This window comes from Oncorhynchus keta, chromosome 21 (genome assembly GCF_023373465.1).
Source record: "Oncorhynchus keta strain PuntledgeMale-10-30-2019 chromosome 21, Oket_V2, whole genome shotgun sequence".
Classification (NCBI taxonomy): Eukaryota; Metazoa; Chordata; class Actinopteri; order Salmoniformes; family Salmonidae; genus Oncorhynchus; species Oncorhynchus keta.
Genome location: NC_068441.1, coordinates 10,978,502 through 11,000,743, shown reverse-complemented (window position 1 = coordinate 11,000,743; position 22,242 = coordinate 10,978,502). Strand labels below are relative to the sequence as shown.

Below are 22,242 nucleotides of genomic sequence, written 5' to 3'. Positions count from 1 at the left end.
TCGAAAGCCAAGATAACAAACAGATCACTGACCATTTCGAGTCCCACCATACCTTCTCCGCTGTGCAATCTGGTTTCCGAGCTGGTCACGGGTGCACCTCAGCCACGCTCAAGGTACTAAACGATATCATAACCGCCACCGATAAAAGACTGTATTGTGCAGCCGTCTTCATCGACCTGGTCAAGGCTTTCGACTCTGTCAATCACCACATTCTTGTCAACAGCCTTGGTTTCTCAAATGACTGCCTCGCCTGGTTTACCAACTACTTCTCAGATAGAGTTCAGTGTGTCAAATCGGAGGGCCTGTTGTCTGGACCTCTGGCAGTCTCTATGGGGGTACCACAGGGTTCAATTCTCGGATGTCATAAGGTGAATGCACCAATTTGTAAGTCGCTCTGGATAAGAGCGTCTGCTAAATGACTTAAATGTAATGTAAATGGGCCGACTCTTTTCTTTGCTAATATAAAGGATGTCGCTCATGCTGTGGGTGTTTCCTTGATCCACCTCTACGCAGACGACACCATTCTGTATACATCTGGCCCTTCTTTGGACACTGTGTTAACAAACCTCCAAACGAGCTACAATGCCATACAACACTCCTTCCGTGGCCTCCAACTGCTCTTAAACGCTAGTAAAACTAAATGCATGCTCTTCAACCGATCGCTGCCCGCACCCGCCCGCCCAACTAGCATCACTACTCTGGACGGTTCTGACTTAGAATATGTGGACAACTACAAATACCTACAGTGCTGTGAAAAAGTATTTGCCCCCTTCCTGATTTCTTATTTTTGTTGCACATTTGTCACACTTAAATGTTTCAGATCATCAAACAAATTTAAATATTACACAAAGAAAACGCAAGTAAATACAAAATGCAGTTTTTAAGTGAAGATTTTATTTATTAAGGGAAAAAAGCTATCCGACCCTTCATGGCCCTATGTGAAAAAGTAATTGCGCCCTAAACCTAATAACTGGTTGTGCCACCCTCAGCAGCAACAACTGCCATCAAGCGTTTGTGATAACTGGCAATGAGTCTTTCACATCACTGTGGAGGAATTTTGGCCCACTCTTCTTTGCAGAATTGTTTTACTTCAGCCACATTGGAGGGTTTTCGAGCATGAACCGCATTTTTAAGGTCACGCCACAGCATCTCAATCGGATTCAAGTCCGGACTTGGGCCACTCCAAAACCTTCATTTGGGGTTTTTTAAGCCATGCAGAGGTGGACTTGCTGGTGTGTTTTGGATCATTGTCCTGATGCAGAACCCATGTGCGCTTATGCTTGAGGCCATGAACTGATGGCCGGACATTCTCCTTCAGAATTTTTTGGTAGAAAGCAGAATTCATGGTTCCATCAATAACAGCAAGTCATCCAGGTCCTGAAGCAGCAAAGCAGCCCCAGACCATCACACTACCACCATCATATTTGACAGTTGGTAAGATGTTCTTTTTCTGAAATGCTGTGTTACTTTTATGCCAGATGTAACGTGACCGTGACACCTTCCAAAAAGTTCAACCTTTGTCTCGTCAATCCACAGAATATTTTCCCAAAAGTCTTGGTGATCATCAAGATGTTTATTGCCAAAAGTGAGACGAGTCTTTATGTTCTTTTTGGTCAGCAGTGGTTTTCACCTTGGAACTCTGCCATGGATGCCATTTTTTCCCAGTCTCTTTCTTATGGTTGAGTCATGAAGACTGACCTTAACTGAGGCAAGTGAGGCCTGCAGTTCTTTAGAAGTTGTTGTGTTTTTTTTGTGACCTATTGGATGAGTCGTCGCTGCGCTCTTGGGGTAATTTTGGTAGGCCGGCCACTCTTTGGATCGCGGCATGATGTCTTGCTTTTTGAGATCTTTTGGCCTACTTCAATTTTGTCAGACAGGTTCTATTTAAGTGATTTCTTAATCAGGCCTGGGTGTGGCTAGTGAAATTGAACTCAGCTTTCCAAAAAATGTGATTAACCACAGTAAATTCATGATTTAACAAGGTTCGGATATATTTTTTCCCTTAATAAATAAAATGATCACTTAAAAACTGCATTTATGTTTACTTGGGTTATCTTTGTGTAATATTAAAATTTGCTTGATGATCTGAAACATTTAAGTGTGACAAAAGTACAAAAAAATAAGAAATCAGGAAGTACTTTTTCACAGTACTGTAGGTGTCTGGCTAGACTGTAAACTCTCCTTCCAGACTCATATTAAACATCTCCAATCCAAAATTAAATCTAGAATCGGCTTCCTATTTCGCAACAAAGCCTCCTTCACTCACGCTGCCAAACATATCCTCGTAAAACTAACTATCCTACCGATCCTCGACTTCGGCGATGTCATTTACAAAATAGCCTCCAACACTCTACTCAGCAAACTGGATGCAGTCTATCACAGTGCCATCCATTTTGTCACCAATGCCCCATATACCACCCACCACTGCGACCTGTATGCTCTCGTTGGCTGGCCCTCGCTACATATTCCTCGCCAGACCCACTGGCTCCAGGTCATCTATAAGTCTTTGCTAGGTAAAGCTCCGCCTTATCTCAGCTCATTGGTCACCATAACAACAGCCACCCGTAGCACACGGTCCAGCAGGTAGATCTCACTGGTCATCCCCAAAGCCAACACCCACTTTGGCCGCCTTTCCTTCCAGTTCTCTGCTGCCAATGACTGGAACAAATTGCAAAAATCGCTGAAGTTGGATACATATCTCCCTCACTAACTTTATGCATCAGCTATCTGAGCAGCTTACCGATCGCTGCAGCTGTACATAGCCCATCTGTAAATAACCCACCCAACTACCTACCTCATCCCCATATTGTTTTTATTTACTTTTTTGCTCTTTTGCACACCAATATTTCTACTTGCACTTCATCATCTGCACATCTATCACTTCAGTGTTAATTTGCTAAATTGTAATTACTTCGCTACTATGGCCTATTTATTGCCTTACCTTCTTACTTAATTTGCACACACTATATATAGATTTTTCTATTGTATTATTGACTGTACTTTTGTTTATCCTCTGTGTTAACTCTGTGTTGTCTTTTGTCGCACTGCTTTGCTTTATCTTGGCCAGAACGCCGTTGTAAATTAGAATTTGTTCTGAACTGGCCTATCTGGTAAAATAAAGGTGAAATAAATAAAATATATATTTTTAAATGCTGCAGAATTCTTTTGGTACCCTTCCCCTGATCTGTGCTTCGACACAATCCAGTCTCGACGCTCTACGGACAATTATTTTGACCTCATGGTTTGGTTTTTGCTCTAACATGAACTGTCAATTGTGGGACCTTATATAGATAGACAGGTCTGTGCCTTTCCAAATCATGTCCAATCAATTGAATTTACCACAAGTGGACTCCAATCAAGTTGTAGAAACATATCAAGGATGATCAATGCAAACAGGATGCACCTGAGCTCAATTTCCAGTCTCCTAGCAAATGGTCTGAAAATTTGTGAATATTTTTTCTGTTTTTAATATTTTATACATTTGCAAAAAATTCTAAAAACCTGCTTTTCCTTTGTCATTATGGGGTATTATGTGTAGGTTGCTGATCATTTTTTAAAAATATATATTTTAGAATAAGGCTGTAATGTAAAAAATTGTGGAAAAGTCAAGGGGTCTGAATACTTTCCGAAACCACTGTATATTCATTAACACTTCCATTGTTTAACACCTCCCTAATTTGAACTGCAAACAGCCACCATGGTTTAACAACTCCCCCCACCCCTCCCATTTTGACAGTTACCCACTGATATGTATAAAAGGGTTCGGTATACCTGCAAGAAAGTGGTAAATAAGACGCTGTTTGAAGGTGGGTCATATACACATGTTACAGGTAATATACCACATATTCTGTCTGAAATGGGCATTATCTCCACCACACAGCCCCAGCCAGTGAGTCTTCAGAGTCTTCACATCCAGTGGTCCCTCAGGAAGCAACCATCAATGAAAGTCAAAGGTCAACATACAGAAAAAAGAGACACTCCACTTTCATTTGTCACAAGCCAAATTAGTGCATTTGTATGCAAAAGTGTTTATTATTAGGCCTAAGTTTTGTATAATTTTTAAAAATATCAAGTCAGTTGACTGTGTGTGAAACAAATACAATTTTATATTTTCATTTTCTCATGCTTCCACAGCTTTCTTGGAGCCTGATATACAATGTGTATGCTCCAAGTGCAAAGTTCACACTTGTTTTCTCAGACGGAATGAATCCTAGACTTTATGGTATGGTGAAATGAGTGTAAATGGAGAGACATTTGTTTTAATCAATCACTCAATAACCTTTTTTATAAAACACATTTGTCACAGCTTTGAAATTGGTGTTGTAATGACTGTCCTTCTTTCCACATCAATAAGCCTATTTAAAAGTAAGCAAGATGACTTGGTTCCTTTACATTTTGTCTGCCTGTCGCACGACACTTCTCCTTTATACAGACATGAGTAAAATAATAATCGTACTGCTAAGTGTTAAAACAATATGGCCACATAAAGCAAACCTTTGTCTCTAAAAAAATATATATTCTGGAGAAAGAAGATTTTACGAAATCTAAAGCCACTGGCTTCCATGATCTAGTCATGTAATCAATGAAAGGATACATAAATGTGCCAGAAAAATGTTTATAAGTGGATCCAACAATTACTCAACAGACTAACACGAAGAAGTATTAATGGCTTTATTGATCTAAAGCAGATGACAAATGATTTCAACATGGCTGGATAGGTAACAAAAAAATGATGGTCATTTACAGGCAATAATAAATCAATAATATATATTTTTTTAAATCTAGCTCTTTTTCTTGAACAATTAACAAAAATGTCTGTGAAAGAAAAACAACACAATTGTAAGCCACATCTGGCCAGCAGAACCAGGTCCTCAAAATGCAATGTGAGTAAAAGGATGTCCAGCACAAGGAGATAGATACATTATCATCAACCATGTATGCATTATATTTATTAGAATAGAATTATCACAGAAAAGCACTTGAGTCTGAACACAAATAAGTAAAACCATTTCCAAGTGTTTCGGTGGATGAATCAATGTAAGACAAGATTGAGCGTCAGCCTAGTAGCCTACATGAAGACAAGATTAATATTATAATTCTCGTATGTAACGTAATTTCATAAAATCAGACTGGTTATTCAATTTAACAAAAGTAAGAGGAACTATTTCAAGTATGTTCATGAAGATGTGTGTGTGGCAAAGTAGCCTACAACAGCCAAGTTTAGGCCTACTAAATAGACAGTTCCATACATGTCCAGCATGCATGATTGATTATAGATTAATATTACAAATCTGACTTATTATCGTAATAACTTTAAAAGCTGAATTAGATGATAGGTTTGCATCAAGAACTAGTATGAAATCATTAATATTGTTAAAACAAATAAGCATATCAATAAAAAAAAAATCAGTAAAATAGATTTTGTGGCTGTTACAAAGAATAAACTCACATAAAATACTCGGGCGAGGAAGGATTGTCACTGGTAGACCCAGTTTCATGGTAACCGTTAGAACCAGTCAATTTCTCGCATTTGAGTTTATATGCGTCCCTCTCGCGTGCCAGCCGGTTGAGCTCGTTCTTTAACTGCTCCACCTGTGTGACGAGGCTGGTCTTCTCATGCTCCAGAACGTGCTTCAGCTGAACACGTTTGTAGCGGCAGGATTGTGCATAACCGCGGTTTTTCAGGGTTCGGCGCTTCTGCTTCAGACGCATCACGTCGTCCTTGGTCAGACCCCTCAAGTGCCGATTGAGCTCCCTCACTGACATAGACACCAGCTGGTCGTCGGAGAAGCCGCTCTCCGCGTTGAGTCGTCTGTCGTGGCGAGTCTGCTGATGGAGGTGGTGCGCACTTAGCTGCGAGTCGGGTGAGTGCTGAGCCGAGTAGTCGAGGTCGTGCTTGTTGTGGTTATATTGATTTTGGCAGTGCATATCTTGCATATCAGGGGGACCCGAGAGGGCGTCGGGTTGACGGTTAAGTCCAGGGTACTGCTGGGCATGACCGTTGAGGTTATGTGCGGCCCCGTACCCTTCGAAATCCGATTGGAGAGCCTGTTGGTGATCGTGTGGAGAGGGTTGGTGCCCGTGGACTGTGGTGCCGATGAGGGCCTCCACTGCGTCCTCAGGTGTCAGGCCAAAAGTGTTGGGATACATTTGCTGAGAATAACCTCCACTGCTGGGCGTCCAGTAAAGATCATCATCAGGGTTCCTCTGCTCACCCGGATTATAACTCGGTGATGAGGGCACCGAACTGCAAGGGGTGCTGACCGGGGTGGAGGAGACTGAGTCCGGTCTCTGGAGCTCGCTGCACGGCCCAAAGAATGAGCGGTCGATCCCCTGCATTGTCTCCTTCTTCACATCGAACTTCATCAAGTCGAACGCACTGACATAACCCAAAGGGTTTTTCGGCAGACCCAGGTTTGTATGCGATTCGGCGGTCATTCTTTTCTGGATCTATTTATCTTGGCCACATCCAAGGGTCACAAAACTCAATTCTCTCATGCAGTCTTTTGCAACAATTTCACTATTGGTACGACGTTTTATACAATCAGTAAGTCCGTCAAATGAAATCTACAGTGAAAATACGCGTGCGCAAAAATGGAAAGAAACCCGTCCTCTTCACTCAAAAGTTTAGAAACACATACTATTAATCGGACAGAAGAAAAGTGCTCAGAGTCCACGGCGGGGCCAAGAGCTCTCTGCATGTGTGTAGCGCTACTGGTTTATGCTTGCGAGCGCACTTTCTTCATAAAGAACCGTTGCATGATGTCACACGATATAGACTACACCTCCATGCTCCTCTCCAATAAAAAGACGGCGAGAAGGGCAATTTGCATAATAGCTGATGTATGTGTTTTGACAATCCAGCAGAGGTTGAATGTAGAATGTAGCCCAATTTTTTTTTTTACATAGACCTGCAGACATATTGTACACGTTTTCTAGGCTACTGTGGCCTACTTCTTTATTTAATTTGTGCATACGTTTCTCTTTCCTTCACACTTTCCCTCGCCAATTGATGTATTAAAAGTGTTTATTTTGAAAGACCATTTAGGAACTGATGCTGGAATGCAAAGCATCTGAGGATTAAATAGCCTATGTTAATTCTGTAGGCTATATGTCCAGGGATATATATATATATTGTAGTCAATAGGGCTAGTAAATAAACATTTTGTCACCCTAAATTGCCATATGACTTTCCATATGAATAACATAAAAGCGTCACGGTTATATTTGGACAACGGTGCTTATATTTAAGGGGAAGTTCATTCTGCAAAAAGACAATTAAGAATTCTAATAGAGCTGTTGTACTTTTTGAATAATGCACCACCACCCATAATAAACAAATAGCCTATCCTACCTCTAATCCATGAGTAGCCCATTGAAAATAAGTGTTTATATTCCACTTGCATGTGTTATTATTTGATTTCTCCTTACATTATATGAAAAGCACAAAGGCTTGATCATAGAGCTATAGGTTCATTCTAAATAACTGTATTTCTATGGGCTTTCTCCTGAGAATGGGCAACCGAATGTTCTATTCATGGATCTATGCTGACCCCTTGAGGTGATATGAGGTAAAACTTCATTCTTGCCCCTCAGTGTGTACTGAACTGTGAATGAAAACGAGTTGTCTGATAGCTACCCCGCTCTTTTGAAATTAAAACAAAATGTGAATGTTGGCTTTTTTATAGTGACCTTGCCAAAAGAATGTAAAGAGCATGCACAGTAGCCTATACCAAGTAAGTATGATAATGGTGGCTTGTGATTTTCTCAGCACATCACATATTGTACTTTCTTGTAGCCTTCTCTCCCTCGGTTTGTGTATGTGTGTGTTTATACATAACATCTATCCAACATGGTCAGAGGGTGCTGCTGGGCACTGGTTATTTGGTAAACATACAGGCTTCTAATGAAATGAGTAGTTTTTTTCAGACCAGTGACAGTAAAGGAACATGGAGAAAATGGGAAGCAGCATAAACAGAAAATCAATGGCCAGACTGCACAAGGCTAAAGTTATGATTGCTGGAGAACAACTGAGGTATGAGAGAGAAAGTGTGTGTGAGAGAGAGAGAGAGAGAGAGAGAGAGATTGGCTTTCTTTCTGGTTATGCTACCTGTTGAAACGTACTGTGTCTAAATCCGACAAGCTCCTTCCAGATATAGTAGTTTGCATATTTCCTTCAGCTGACCTTCCAATTTAATGTAATCATTTAATTATAAGGGATACAATATATCATGTAGAGATGTCAACTGAAACTGATTCAATTCATGTTTGAATATATTTCTTAATGTGCCCTTGTCTACTTATAGTAGTTATAGCTGCTTTATTCAACATTTTACCTCACTGCAAGGTTGAGGCTGCATGATGGCAAACTGATCAAGGATCGACGGTACCATCTGCGCACTTACCCCAACTGCTTTGTAGCCAAAGAGCTTACAGACTGGTTAATCAGCAACAAGGAAGCTCCCGATCAGGCCACAGCGGTCTGCCTCATGCAACACCTGATGGACCATGACATTGTGCACCATGGTAGGGCACCACAATAACATTCCTCGGGGGATATAAAATGCATAGTAGCTTTTCCAAGAGCTTATAGCCTCTCACATGACAAAGTCCATATCCAACTCCTATAATGCAGTTTCTCACAAGAGCATAAGAGCTTTGCCAAGATACTAACATTGATAATTGATATGGGAGATCCAAAATGCTGAACCATAAAGTAGGGCAATATGAAGACACTCTCAGGACGTTTCCTTTGTCTCTCTTCCACTCTGATCTCTTTAGTTTGTGACAAGCACCCTATATTCAAGGATGCAAAATTGCTGTACCGTTTCCGTAAGGATGATGGCACATTTCCATTTAACACAGAGGTGAAGGTCTTCATCCGAGGACAACGATTGTATGAGCAGTAAGAACTACTTTGTTCACCCTGGGGGTCTCTATCTGTTAGGAACAAGTGCCCTTGCTGAGGTCAAACCCATCTTAGGGTAACCACACCATCTGTATTATGTTCTCAGTATGTGCTAGTTATGGTGATTACGGACTGAAACTTGAAACTTTACCAACTGTATACACAAGTTTGTGTGTAATTGTTCCATTCATTCTGTCTCTGGAGTGCAAAATGGATGTGACCTGATTTGTGTGTCTGTTTTTTGCAGTCTAATAACAGGCAGAGACTCCATTCTGCAACTAAGGGAGGAGCAGGGTGTTGCATACCAGCGCTCCATCCCTGGCTGCCAGTTGATGGACTGGTTGTTACAGAATGGAGAGACGGAGAGTAGGCGCCAGGGTTTGGAGTTCTGCCGTGCTTTGCTAGAGCATGGCATCATTCAGCATGGTGAGTTATGTTACCTTTTAACCTTTGGCTGATAACATTGGAGGTAATACTGTTTCCATAGCCTCTCGCAGTTGATCGCCTACTCAAATTACTTCTATCAGAAAATTAGTATGATGCTTTTCCTCTCTCCTCTTCCCAATTCCCATTAGTGTCAAAGAAGTACGACTTCTTTGACAGTAGATTACTGTATCAGTTCTGCATCAATTTTCGCCGCCGGCGCCACCTGTCTGAGCTCTTGAATGAAACTGATCGAGACAAAAAGGAAGGTGCATCAGTGCATGCACTGGAGGACAACCATGCCGACAGCCCCTTTGTCCTGCCCAAGATCCCCCCACAAGAGGAAAGCAGTGGTTTTCAATCTGGTAAATGCAAACATAAAAACAAAGCAAGAACGCTAAAATACTTCATATGCACATTTCTTCCAAGGTTGCCTATACTGTTGTGACAGTTTATGCATACATGCATGCATTTATGTCTGACCTCTCATAGCAGTGCAGCCCAATAAACCATTGAAGATGATACCCAATGTGCATCAGGCCAATTTGAACTCTCTGCAGCTACATGCTAGTGGATATTTACCCCCTGCCACACTCTCCTCTGCCCCAGTGGTGAGATGCAATCCAAAATCAGGTCAGATCGTCCCTCTGTTCTTTTTTGACATAATTAGTTCTGTTCAGTCTTACAAAGATGTAGTCTCCCTAAGCAGTTAGTCTCTGATGAAGGCCATTAAGGGGAAAACATAATGTTTTAACCGAAAAGTATAACAACATTTAAAAATAGTTAATATTGAGCAAGATCGCCTACTTTTTCTGACCTGCCAAATCTCCCAGAGGTCAACATGGTTTAGCAATGCTATTGATAAAATCATGTATTTAAACACTGAAAAGAAAACTCTACATTGGTTTTGACAGTGCTTAAGAGGAATGTAACATGTGAGGAGCTACTGTCCCCTGGTGCACCCTTCATCAAGAGAGTGTTGACGGTGAGCTATAAGGCCAATATACTGTATGTCCTTCCTCTTTCTAGTCTTGTCTCTATTGGGGAAGTAAATATGTTTTAGCCCCCTCATACCAGTGTTTTGCATCTCAGGTGATGGGAGATGCAGTGGGCTGGGGCTTTGTGATCAGAGGTGTGGCTCCAGTTTACGTGCAGGCAGTCGATCCTGGAAGCCCTGCTGCTGCTGCAGGGGTTAAGGTAACACAAACACATAGAAAAATAGTTACACACACAGTAATATATGAATATGTGTTTATCATGACATTCTCCTGTACTTCTACTTCTAATGCCTAGGTGCGTCAGTTTGTGTGCCAGGTGAATGGGTGGAGCGTTCTTCACCTGGATTACCGCCAGGTCACCAGGTTGGTGATGACCGGACCTCACACTGTTGTGTTGGAGGTCATGGAACCACTGGGGTGACTTGGAGTCCCTTCAAAATCTTCCAAAATCAGCCTCCAAAATCTCCTGAACTAACTCCACTATTGTGTGCTGTGTGCCAAATGGGAAAGTTGTGGTATCTTTGGCTGCATTTAGACAGGCAGCCCAATGATGATCTTATCCACTAATTGGTCTTTTGACCAGTAAAATCAGATCTGAGTTTTTCCAGCGCAGATCTGATTCGTCAAATGATCAATTTCTGAAAAAGATTAGAATTAGGATGCCTGTCTAAACCCTTGTAGCCTACAAAAAGATCTGTAAACTACTTCCAATTTCTTAGGAGTCTTGAAATAAAAATTATCCCAGTGCATGGCTTTGTTGTTGAGCTCTGGATAGCTGAGTTGTAGATTCAGCCTGTTAAATATTATTATGTCTATTCATGATTTAGCTTCAGTAGCTAGCCTAGAGAGAAATTGGCAGTGCCTGCCAAAACTATACTGAAGAAAAATATAAACAAGGCTATATGAGCTAAAACAAAAGATCACAGAAATGTTCCATATGCACAAAGAGCTTCTTTCTCTCAATTTTTTTTACATCCCTGTTAGTGACATTTCTCCTTTGCCAATATAATTCATCCACCTGACAGGTGTGGCATATCAAGAAACTGATTCAACAGCATGATCATTACACAGGGGCACCTTGTGCTGGGGACAATAAAAGGCCACACTAAAATGTGCAATTGAATGTTAATTTCTCTACCATAAGCCTCCAACAACATTGTTTTAGAGAATTTGGCTGGGCGTCCAACCGGCCTCACATCCACAGACCACGTGTATGGCGTCTTGTGGGTGAGCCGTTTGCTTATGTCAATATTGGAAACAGAGTGACCCATGGTGCGGTGGGGTTATGGTATGGGCAGGCATATGCTACGGACAACACATACAATTGCATTTTATCGATGGCAATTTGAATGCACAGAGAATCGTGACAAGATCCTGATGACCATTGTCGTGCCATTCATCCGCCGCCATCACCTCATGTTTCAAATCAAACTTTATTTATCACAAGTGCTGAATACAAGTGTAGACCTTACCATGAAATACTTACTTACAAGCCCTTAAACAACAATGCAGTTCAAAAAAGAGTTAAGAAAATATTTAGCAAATAAACTAAAGTTAAAAAATATATATATAAAAAGTAACGCAATAAAATAAGAGGCTATATACAGGGGGTACCGGTACTGAGTCAATGTGCAGGGGTAGAGGTCAGTCGAGGTAATTTGTACATGGAGGTACGGGTGAAGTGACAATGCATAGATAATAAACAGCAAGTAGCACCAGTGTACAAAACAAATGGAGGGGGGTGTAAATAGTCCGTGGCCATTTGATTAATTGTTCAGCAGTGTTATGGCTTGGGGGTAGAAGCTGTTAAGGAGCCTTTTGGCCATAGACTTAAAACAGTCTATGACTTGGGTGACTGGAGTCTCTTTGGGCTTTCCTCTGACACCGCCTAGTATATAGGTCCTGGATAGCAGGAAGCTTGGCCCCAGTGATGTACTGGGCCGTACACACTACCCTCTGTAGCGCCTTACGGTCAAATGCCGAGCAGTTGCCATACTAAGCGGCACAACGCATCACCGGGGGCAAACTACCTGCCCTCCAGGACACCTACACCACCCGATGTTACAGGAAGGCCATAAAGATCATCAAGGACATCAACCACCCGAACCACTGCCTGTTCACCCCGCTATCATCCAGAAGGCGAGGTCAGTACAGGTGCATCAAAGCTGGGACCGAGAGACTGAAAAACAGCTTCTATCTCAAGGCCATCAGACTGTTAAACAGCCACCACTAACATTGAGTGGCTGCTGCCAACACACTGTCATTGACACTGACCCAACTCCAGCCACTTTAATAATGGGAATTGATGGGAAATGATGTAAATATATCATTAGCCACTTTAAACAATGCTACCTTATATAATGTTACTTACCCTACATTATTCATCTCATATGCATACGTATATACTGTACTCTACATCATCGACTGCATCCTTATGTAATACATGTATCACTAGCCACTTTAACTATGCCACTTTGTTTACTTTGTCTACATACTCATCTCATATGTATATACTGTACTCGATACCATCTACTGTATGCTGCTCTGTACCATCACTCATTCATATATCCTTATGTACATATTCTTTATCCCCTTACACTGTGTATAATTTAGTTTAGTTTATTTTATTTTTACAGGGACAGTGCACATTAATCAACGTTTCAGTAAAAGTGCCGGTTTTAGCCAGCCGGCTAATTTTCAACCGCAGTCCCTGAGCAGGTTATTAAAAACAATTACAATATAGACAATAGCACCATAGACATAGCAACATAGGACAAGCAAGACATAGCATACAGACAGAGCAACATAGGACAAGCAAGACGTAGCATACAGACAGAGCAATATAGAACAAAAAGCAGCAAGACAAAATTCATAAAAGCAACAAAGTGTTTCCACACCTCACAAGCTACAGACAACATGGAAAGCGGCAACACACAGCTAGGGACCATGTTCACAAATCTGATTGACCTTTAGCCATATAAGACAATAGTTTTGGAATTGTTAGTTAGATTACTTGTTGGTTATCACTGTATTGTCGGAACTAGAAGCACAAGCATTTCGCTACACTCGCATTAACATCTGCTAACCATGTGTATGTGACAAATCAAACATTTGATTTGATTTGATGCGACTGGTCAGGATGCTCTCGGTGGTGCAGCTGTAGAACATTTTGAGGATCAGGGGGCACATGCCAAATCTTTTCAGTCTCTTGAGGGGGAAAGGTGTTGTCGTGCCCTCTTCACAACTGTCTTTGTGTGTTTGGACCATGATAGTTTGTTGGTGATGTGGACACCAAGGAACTTGAAGCTCTCAACCCGCTCCACTACAGCCCCTATCCCATCTGGACAAGAGGAATACCTATGTATGAATGCTGTTCATTGACTACAGCTCAGCATTCAACAGCATAGTACCCTCCAAGCTCATCATCAGGCTGGTCCTGGGTCTCGACCCCGCCCTGTGCAATTGGGTCCTGTAGTTTCTGACGGGCCGACCCCAGGTGGTGAAGGTAGGAAACAACATCTCCACTTTGATGACCCTCAACACTATGACCCCACAAGGGTGTGTGCTCAGCCCCCTAATGTAGTCCCTGTTCACCCATGACTGCGTGGCCATGCACGCCTCCAACTCAATCATCAAGTTTGCAGATGACACAACAGTAGTGGGCTTGATTACTAACAATGACAAGACAGCCTACAGGGAGGAGGTGAGGGCACTCGGAGTGTGGTGTCAGGAAAACAACCTCTCAATTAACATCAACAAAACAAAGGAAACAGCAGAAGGAGCACCCCCCTATTTACATCGAAGGGACAGCAGTGGAGAAGGTGCAAAGTTTTAAGTTCTTCGGCGTACATATCACGGACAAACTGAAATGGTCCACCCACCCAGACAGTGTGGTGAAGAAGGCGCAACACCGCCTCTTTACCCTCAGGAGGCTGAAGAAATTTGGCTTGTCACCCAAAACCTTGACAAACTTTTACAGATGCACAATCGAGAGCATCTCAACCGCCCTCAACCGCAAGGCTCTCCAGAGGGTGGTGCGGTCTGCACAACACATCACCGGTGGCAAACTACCTGCCCTCCATGACACCTACAACGCCAGATGTCACAGGAAGGCCAAAAAGATAATCAAGGACAGCTTGGCCATCGCTCATCCATATATTTATATTTATATTCTCATTCAACTCTTTAGATTTGTGTGTATTAGGTAGTTGTTGGGGAATTGTGAGATTACTTGTTAGATATTACTGCACTGTCGGAACTAGAAGCACAAGCATTGCGCTACACTCGCTTTAACATCTGCTAACCATGTGTATGTGACCAATAGATTTTGATTTGATGTGGATGCTCTGGATCAACGTGTATGACAGCGTGTTCCAGTTCACAACAATATCCAACAACTTCGCACAGCCATTGACGGGGAGTGGGACAACATTCCACAGGTCACAATCAAGAGCCTGATCAACTCAGAGGAGATGTGTCGCTCTGCATGGTGGTCACACCAGATACTGACTGGTTTTCTGATCCACGTGTCGCCCCTACTTATTTTTATATACATATGTGACCAACAGATGCATATCTGTATTCCCAGTCATGTGAAATCCTTAGATTGGAGCCTAATGGATTTATTTCAATTGACTGTTTTCCTTATATGAACTGTAACTCTGTAAAATCTTTGAAATTGTTGCATGTTGAGTTTATATTTTTGTTCAGTATATATCAAAAAGGCAGTAGTATTCCATGGGCCCACATATCCTGGATTAAGTGGGTGGGTCCAGTTTAAGTAAAACATACTTCGAATGAAACTTTCCTTAATTATACACGTAAGGATCATTGTTGTGACCTTTGAAACAATTACATACTCAGTGCTAAAGAAAGCAAGTATGTCAGAAAAAAAAATAGTAAATTAAAAACTTCTCATCCCCAAACACTCACTTCCGTCTTTTTCTCCTCGCCATTTTGGATTGTATTGTTGATTTGGTTGGGGTTAGTTGGGAACATTCAGGAGGGAAGGATTTATAGATGATTATCAGAGTCTATTGTAACAGTTCAATGTATTTTATCTAATATGCACTAGCATCTATCACAAATATTTTGCCTGTTAGAAAGTAATCTAACATATTGCAGATGGCACAGAGATTCGGCTAGCTAGCTAAGCAGCAACACCGGCTTGGCGAGGACGGACAACAACTGCATCATTGAGTTGGATTCAGTCGTTGGCCAGCGAGCGAGCTAACTTTACTTGTAAACTAGCATTTGGGCTCCCAGTTGTTTTGTGGTCGGGTTCGGAGACATACCAGGTAAGATTGGTTGAAGGAAAGACCCAAAATGTGATTTATAATTAGCTAGCTAACATTAGCTAGCTGACAAACATGCATGGCTACGCTAGCTAACTGATCGGCTGGACGTTGGCTAACTACTGCATGCTAGCCAGCTCGCTTTCTACTAAGCTTAACCCCAGACGGCAACTAGCAAGTAAGTTAAATAGTAACTAGCATCCATGATGTGTATTTTCTACTTCAGTTTACAGTCATGCATTGTGTTTAACAACGTTTTCTAAATAACCATCGTGGTTAGCAAGCTTACCAACACCAGAGATCTAACGTTAGCTGGCTTCTATGCTTGCTAAAAATGATGCCCTTTCACGGTAACAATAGCTAACGTTAGCTATATACTACCCAGGCTTTTCAGTGCACTGACATTTAGAAATAGTCGCTAGCTTTACTGTTAACGATATAGCTAGTTTAAGTACCATAAGTTCAAAAGCCTAACTTGCAGGCACAACTAAGCCAAGTTAGCTAGATAGTCGTCTCAAAATCTTTGACTGAACGCTACCATTATTACCACGTTTAGCTTGCTGTAGTCACGACATCACAACCTAGCTAGCTAGGCCAAAATAAATGTTGAAAATAAATAATGTTGTGCCAGAACTGAAGTCCCATCACTTCTGTGCCATCCATGCGGCTTTCTTGTGATTTAGCTATGATTTTCAACTGCAAATAATCATAACTAACTTCATAGCTAAGGCATCAGAGTGATTTTATACTAAACATGGGCATAAAAAATATTTTTGAGGATTTTCACGAAATGTTATCCATAGAATGGTCCTTTTTGGAGGAACGATTGTTGACATATTTGACATTGAATCTAAAAGCTTAATTGCGAGATAATTAGTTGGTATGTTTATTACATTTTGGCCTTACCCAGGGCTCCTTTAAACCAGTTAAAGGTAACTAAATGTAATCGAAATGTCCTCTACAATATCCTCAAAAGTAATTATTTATCATGAGGGCCATAAACAATAACTAGTAATGCAGCATACTCAAAGGTTAAAATCTCACCTTTCTGATAAAAAATAGTTATACATTGCTGAGGTGTAGTCACCTTTGAGGACAGAAGTTCAAGTACCCAGTACAAATATGATGAAAATATGATATTTAATTCCTATTCAACAAAACTGTATGAATACGGCTTGAAATGACTTGTATACTTTCTAAATAATGCATATTCAAATTCTAAAACATCTAACAAGATTTCACCTTCCATATAACTGTAAAATGCATATTTGTATGTTTAGTGTTAAACAAAATGTGCATATTTTTATAAATGTCTCTTAATCAAAATGTATTCCCCCCAATAGCTGTGAACGATTCAAAGAGCTTTAGCTTGTCTTCCTGAACTCGTTAGGAACTCGACTTTCATCTCATTAATCGTTTGTCTATGACAGTGTTTTTTTGTTGAACGTGTATGAATTATTTTAGAGTAATGGCTATAATTTGATTTCTGAATGTGCTACCGCGATGAAACCACACTCCCTTGCTGCGCTACGATGTAAGGATTGCAGGCATATGCTTTGTTGGTGATGTAGGATTCAGCTAGGAGTTGAAAAGAAAATTAAATGTTAGGAGGGACACCCCAGCTTCAAGTGGTTTCAGATTTCACAGGCTGAAAAGGGGACCTTACATCAAAGAGGCATTAAAAACTCCATAATGTTTCATCTGTAAGCAGGGCCGGCTCTAGATTTTTGGGTGCCCTAAGTGGGCCCTTTAAATAAATACAATTATTTCATCCGGTTGACCGTTTTGGGTGTGGAGGACCTTGTGCATTTCAGGTAAAATAACAACTCAATGTTTATATCCCAGGACAAATTAGCTAGCCACAGAAAGCTAGCTAAATAGGACAAATTAGCTAACAAGTGCTAGCTAGCTAAATTGCCATAAATGTTTAATGCTTTTCGACCTGTCCCCAAATTAATGTAATTGGTTCAGAGTTTATTTTATATTTGAACCTGCGTGTTGTGATCGCGTTTGGTGTGGGTGGACAAAATACATCTATGCATGATGGCGCACGCGCACAACCTGTTTGGGTTCCGTGCTAGTTTAGGTAAATAATTAAAAATCCCCATCAAAATCATTCAGTTTAATCTAGAGAGATTCGTTTTTTGAGTGCCCTGTGTCTCAGTCCGCCGCATCCGCCTATGTCTGATTTCCACATCTGCGGTCGAAGGTGGCCAAGCTTCTTCTCACAAAAATGTCTGTAGCGTCCAAACGGTTTGGCCTATACATTCTTTGACCACTCTATGGAAAGGGGAGACTCTGACAATCACAATGGTGTTCTTTTTTGCTCTACGACCCCCCACAAGTCAAGTGTTACGGGACTTCACATTTTGCCATGACTTATGCTATGTTAATGATATCTGAGAGTGACTATCAAGATCAATGGGTTCCTCCTGGAGGTCAGAGCCCATGGGCACGTGCTGTGCTGTAAGGGCCTGGTTGGTTTCCCATTATTACTACAAGTATAGATAACTCGCTAGACTAACTAATCTAAAGCTTGCATTGTCTACTATGTGTGCCATGTTATAATTTTTAACTAGCTGAGATCCCACTCTGGAACTTTGATATGCCTGTAGACTGGAGTCTATTATGTTCAACAATTTATAGAAAATGTGCCGAATCAACAACAAAATCATATTCATAAATGAATGTAAGAAAATTGTTATAGATTGGTTAGCTGACAACATCACAAACGATGCGCGCTATTCAATGTGGCAAACGTCTGTGTGTTGTGATTCTGGGTGGCCAGATTGCTAGCAACAATGACAAGAAGCTGCCATGCAGGGAATCTTAGGTAGCTCATTTCAGCTATTTTTATCTTATTCTTGATACCATGTCTTGTTTTGACTGATGTCATGTCTATGCGAATTTAGCTAAAATTCACTAGCTAGCTAACCATCAACTGTAACGATGTAGGCCATATGGGTTTGACATGAATACTAATAGAATTCTCCCTGATTTATTCTTATTGCAGACTGGAAAGATGTATCAACTCCCTGTGAACAACCTCACTAGCATACGAAGAGCAAGGAAACAGGTGAAGAAGGCACTTAGTGACATTGGACTGGAGTACTGCAAGGAGCAAGCGGAGGTGAGCTTAAATGTTTATTTTTCATAGTTTTTACCTATCACTAAGGTTTTGGTTGAAGTGTGTCTGTGACTTCTGTGTGTTTCATTTATAATTTTGTAGTCACTTGTGCTCTCAACCATTGTGGTGGTAGAAATGAATAGGCATGTATTCCAATTTGACATGATCCAGCATACAGTTTTGTGATTTCTGATCAAATTGCTCTTCCCTCTCACATAGGACCTCAAAGAATTTTGCCCAGATGAGAACTATGTGAAGAATACTGTCTGCCTGGAACTTTGTTCATGGGATCCGTCATTCTCCAAAACACAGGTAAATCACTCGCAAAAGTCAATTTAAAAGATTGGTTATTCAATTACCACTTATTTTGGGGCTTGTAATGATTATAGTGCTTCTTTGTTTGTCACAATCATAAATCAAACTAGTTTTGGATGACGGAGCAATCATTAACAAAACAATTTACAATTTTTTGGTGCAGTGTCCAATTCTTAAACTCTCCTGGGTATTTGTGTCTTACAGGAGTACCGGTCAAAGCCTTTCTGCTGCACCGAGTGCCATTTCTCTTCCAAGTACTACTCAGGCTACAAGAACCACTTTCGAAATGTCCACAGGAACAACTTTGAGAGCCGCATCCTGCTGAACTGCCCTTACTGCACTTTCACTGCGAGCAAGAAGACTATGGAAACTCATGTCAAGGTCTTCCACATATCCAGTGCGGTGCGTCAGGGTCTGGGTGCCTACCAGGGGGCTGCTATGGGCGCAAATAACAAGGTGGAGAGGGCAATGTACTATTGCAAGAAGTGTACCTACCGGGACCCTCTGTATAATGTTGTGCGAAGGCACATCTACAGGGAGCACTTCCAGCATGTGGTCTCACCCTATGTTGCCATGGTCTCAGAAACATCAGTCAAAAATGGAGCCAATGCTGTCAATGGTAACAACATCCTCTGTAAGCGCTGTCAGTTCTCCACCCGTAGCTATGAGGCGTTCGTGCAGCATGTCATTGAATATCATGAGCGCATTGGCTCTCAGGTGACAACCATGATTGGACATGCTAATGTTGTGGTGTCTAGACCCCAAAGCTATGGTATGACCCAGAAGGGTTCTGTGGTGACTGGGGGTCGTACTCTGACGTCTGAACAGGTTAGCCATATGGTGGGGGCCCATCAAAAGCAGGGGCCTTCTGGACTGAAGAATATGACCAGTCAGTCCTCTATTGCTGGCCAGCGTTTGACCATTCCTGGCCATAGTGGGTTGGGAGAAGGCAGAGCCTCCTTATCCAATAACTTAACGTCACCCTCAGGAAAGCAGGTTTCTGGTGCTAACGCTAGTCTTACATCCCAAACACAGAAGTGGAAGATATGCACGGTCTGCAATGAGCTCTTCCCTGAAAACCTGTACAGTGCTCATTTTGAGAAGGCACACAAGGCTAAGAAGGTATGGGCAATTGCAAAGTTCATCATGAAGATCCACAACTTCACCAGTAAGTGTTTGCTTTGCAACCGTTATCTGCCAAGTGACACGTTGCTTAACCACATGCTGATCCATGGGCTCACCTGCCCACAGTGTCATGCCAGCTTCAATAATGTGGAGAAAATGCTGGATCATGTGGATCAGGCTCACCCAGATGACTTTGTTGGTCCTCCAGCTGCCTCCCCGCTAACCTTTGACCTCACAATTGGGCAGGCTAAGAACAAGATCATACAGCTTATTGTTATAACCTATAACATGAAGGAACCTGTAGCTGCCCAGGAGCAGTCTATGGCTTCCCATGCTCAGAACAGCTTCCTTGCTCCAGTGAAGAGTCTGCCTTCAAAGATACCAGAAAGAAAGAATGACATGCTTGCCAGAAGTCAAGCCACTGTATCTGGCAGCAATGAGGTTGGCAAGACCCTATGCCCACTGTGTTTCACCATCCTCAAGGGTCCCATCTCTGATGCATTGGCACAGCATCTGAGGGAACGACACCAAGTGCTTCAGACGATGCACCCTGTGGAGAAGAAGTTGACGTACAAGTGCATCCACTGTTTGGGTGTCTACACCAGCAACATGGTGGCCTCCACGATCACTCTGCATCTTGTGCAGTGCCGAGCTGTGGGCAGGGCCCAGAAGGGTCCGGGACCAAAGTCTGCCTTAACACTCAACTCTTCTGGTGCAGGGTTCTTAAAGCGTCAGCTACCCACCCAAACCATGTCTGACTCCAAGAGGATGAAGATTAACAATGATGTTGGATATTACCCCATGGACAAGCCAGGGGAGGCTGTGGATCTAGTGTTGGACCCCAGAAGCTATGAGCACAAGACCTATGAGGCACGAAAAGCCTTCCTCTCAGCCTATTTCAATCGTCGTCCCTATCTAACCTCACAGGAAGAAGAGAAGCTGTCTGCAAGCCTGTGGCTCTGGAAGTCTGACATTGCCAGTCACTTCGCTCACCGAAGGAGGTCATGTGAGAGGGACTGTGAGACCAGGAAATTGAAAGTGCTACTTGGCTTTGACATGCAGGCACTCAAGGGACTGAAACATGACATGGATTTTGAGGAGAAAACCAAGCTCCCTGTCACCTCAGTGGAGAAAGCCTTTAAGTCTAGGCCGACACTTAACACAGACCAAAGCAAACGATGCGAGACAATTAACTGTACCCTCAAGCTAAGTACTTACACAGAAGTGACAGAACCCATATCAATTGACTCGTCTGATAGTGAGTCAGAACAAGAGGACTGTTCTGTTAAGAATGGGGAAGTTGACACACACAAATCTGTGGATGTCACATCTTAAGAGAGATCAAACTGCCAGAAGAGAGAACTCCAAGCATTGATGGGCCTTTAAGAGAAAAGGTGCCTTGGTTTGATAAAATGAGACATCAAAATGAGAAGTCTAAAAGACCTGCGGTAGACAAAGTATAACGGGGGTTTGGTGCAGGTAATCATTGCACACTACAATTATTCGGTTATAGGAAAGTATGAGAGACTGACAGGACAAATGAAGACTTCATAAAGTCAGTGGGATGCGCAGTTTAAGTAAAGAACAATGACTTATGAATTAGGAACTACACAAGTATAGAAACAAACTTAACTTCTGGCTCCAGATAAGCGTTTGCTGAAATGAGCTAAACAATGGTGCAAAATAAAATGTATGGCGTCTGTAACTAATATTGGCTGTAACATTGTACATATTTAGTAGGCCTACATTAGATTATGCATACATTCAGACTAATGTCACAGTTTTAAGTGTAATAAAAAAAATATTCACTCTTCATATAGGCATATGCACATATGATGTATTATTGTCATTTACATTTTAGAGATAGCAGGGTAATAATATGTATGCCTATGTTCACTTTTGTTTAATAAAGCTGTTTGCAATTAACCTTCTCATTTGACCAACACTAGTATCATGTCATTGTGCCCTTCTGTTATGCAAATATATTCCATTGCACAATTCATTTATTAAAGTAAAAATGTTTGTTACATTTTCATTAAATGAAATGAAATA

At 41.6% G+C, this 22,242-nt stretch overlaps 3 protein-coding genes across 5 annotated transcripts; 2 read left to right on the top strand and 1 right to left on the bottom strand.

The window, feature by feature from the left end:
- Positions 1-4,657: 4,657 nt before the first annotated feature.
- LOC118400107 (transcription factor MafB-like) lies at positions 4,658-6,737 on the bottom strand. The gene has a single exon (XM_035796588.1). The coding sequence runs from the start codon at positions 6,436-6,438 to the stop codon at positions 5,446-5,448; it is 993 nt and encodes a 330-aa protein (XP_035652481.1). The 5' UTR covers positions 6,439-6,737; the 3' UTR covers positions 4,658-5,445.
- Positions 6,738-6,927: 190 nt separating this feature from the next.
- Positions 6,928-11,076, top strand: si:dkeyp-97e7.9 (DEP domain-containing mTOR-interacting protein). 3 transcript variants are annotated; one of them, XM_035796586.2, is made up of 9 exons: positions 6,928-8,035; positions 8,348-8,526; positions 8,782-8,905; positions 9,156-9,334; positions 9,484-9,696; positions 9,827-9,964; positions 10,246-10,316; positions 10,424-10,528; positions 10,625-11,076. In XM_035796586.2, exons 1-9 carry the CDS (start codon positions 7,950-7,952, stop codon positions 10,748-10,750), a joined length of 1,221 nt encoding a protein of 406 aa, XP_035652479.1. In that variant the 5' UTR covers positions 6,928-7,949; the 3' UTR covers positions 10,751-11,076. The 3 variants fall into 3 exon arrangements, with proteins under 3 accessions (XP_035652479.1, XP_035652478.1, XP_035652480.1); XM_035796585.2 differs by having other exon boundaries at positions 9,824-9,964; XM_035796587.2 differs by lacking the exon at positions 9,827-9,964.
- Positions 11,077-15,275: 4,199 nt separating this feature from the next.
- LOC118400105 (activity-dependent neuroprotector homeobox protein-like) lies at positions 15,276-22,121 on the top strand. Its single transcript, XM_035796584.2, has 4 exons — positions 15,276-15,626; positions 18,637-18,753; positions 18,970-19,062; positions 19,270-22,121. The coding sequence occupies exons 2-4, from the start codon at positions 18,646-18,648 to the stop codon at positions 21,523-21,525; spliced, it is 2,457 nt and encodes an 818-aa protein (XP_035652477.1). The 5' UTR covers positions 15,276-15,626; positions 18,637-18,645; the 3' UTR covers positions 21,526-22,121.
- Positions 22,122-22,242: the final 121 nt, after the last annotated feature.

Excerpts from the sequence above, each read along its gene's own strand:
- LOC118400107 (XM_035796588.1), bottom strand. The coding sequence starts at position 6,438 with ATGACCGCCGAATCGCATACAAACCTGGGTCTGCCGAAAAACCCTTTG.
- si:dkeyp-97e7.9 (XM_035796585.2), top strand. The coding sequence starts at position 7,950 with ATGGAGAAAATGGGAAGCAGCATAAACAGAAAATCAATGGCCAGACTG. Across the intron at positions 8,906-9,155 it reads GGACAACGATTGTATGAGCA|TCTAATAACAGGCAGAGACT; the intron begins GTAAGAACTACT and ends TGTTTTTTGCAG. Across the intron at positions 10,317-10,423 it reads TCATCAAGAGAGTGTTGACG|GTGATGGGAGATGCAGTGGG; the intron begins GTGAGCTATAAG and ends TTTGCATCTCAG.
- LOC118400105 (XM_035796584.2), top strand. The coding sequence starts at position 18,646 with ATGTATCAACTCCCTGTGAACAACCTCACTAGCATACGAAGAGCAAGG. Across the intron at positions 18,754-18,969 it reads ACTGCAAGGAGCAAGCGGAG|GACCTCAAAGAATTTTGCCC; the intron begins GTGAGCTTAAAT and ends CCTCTCACATAG. Across the intron at positions 19,063-19,269 it reads CGTCATTCTCCAAAACACAG|GAGTACCGGTCAAAGCCTTT; the intron begins GTAAATCACTCG and ends TGTGTCTTACAG.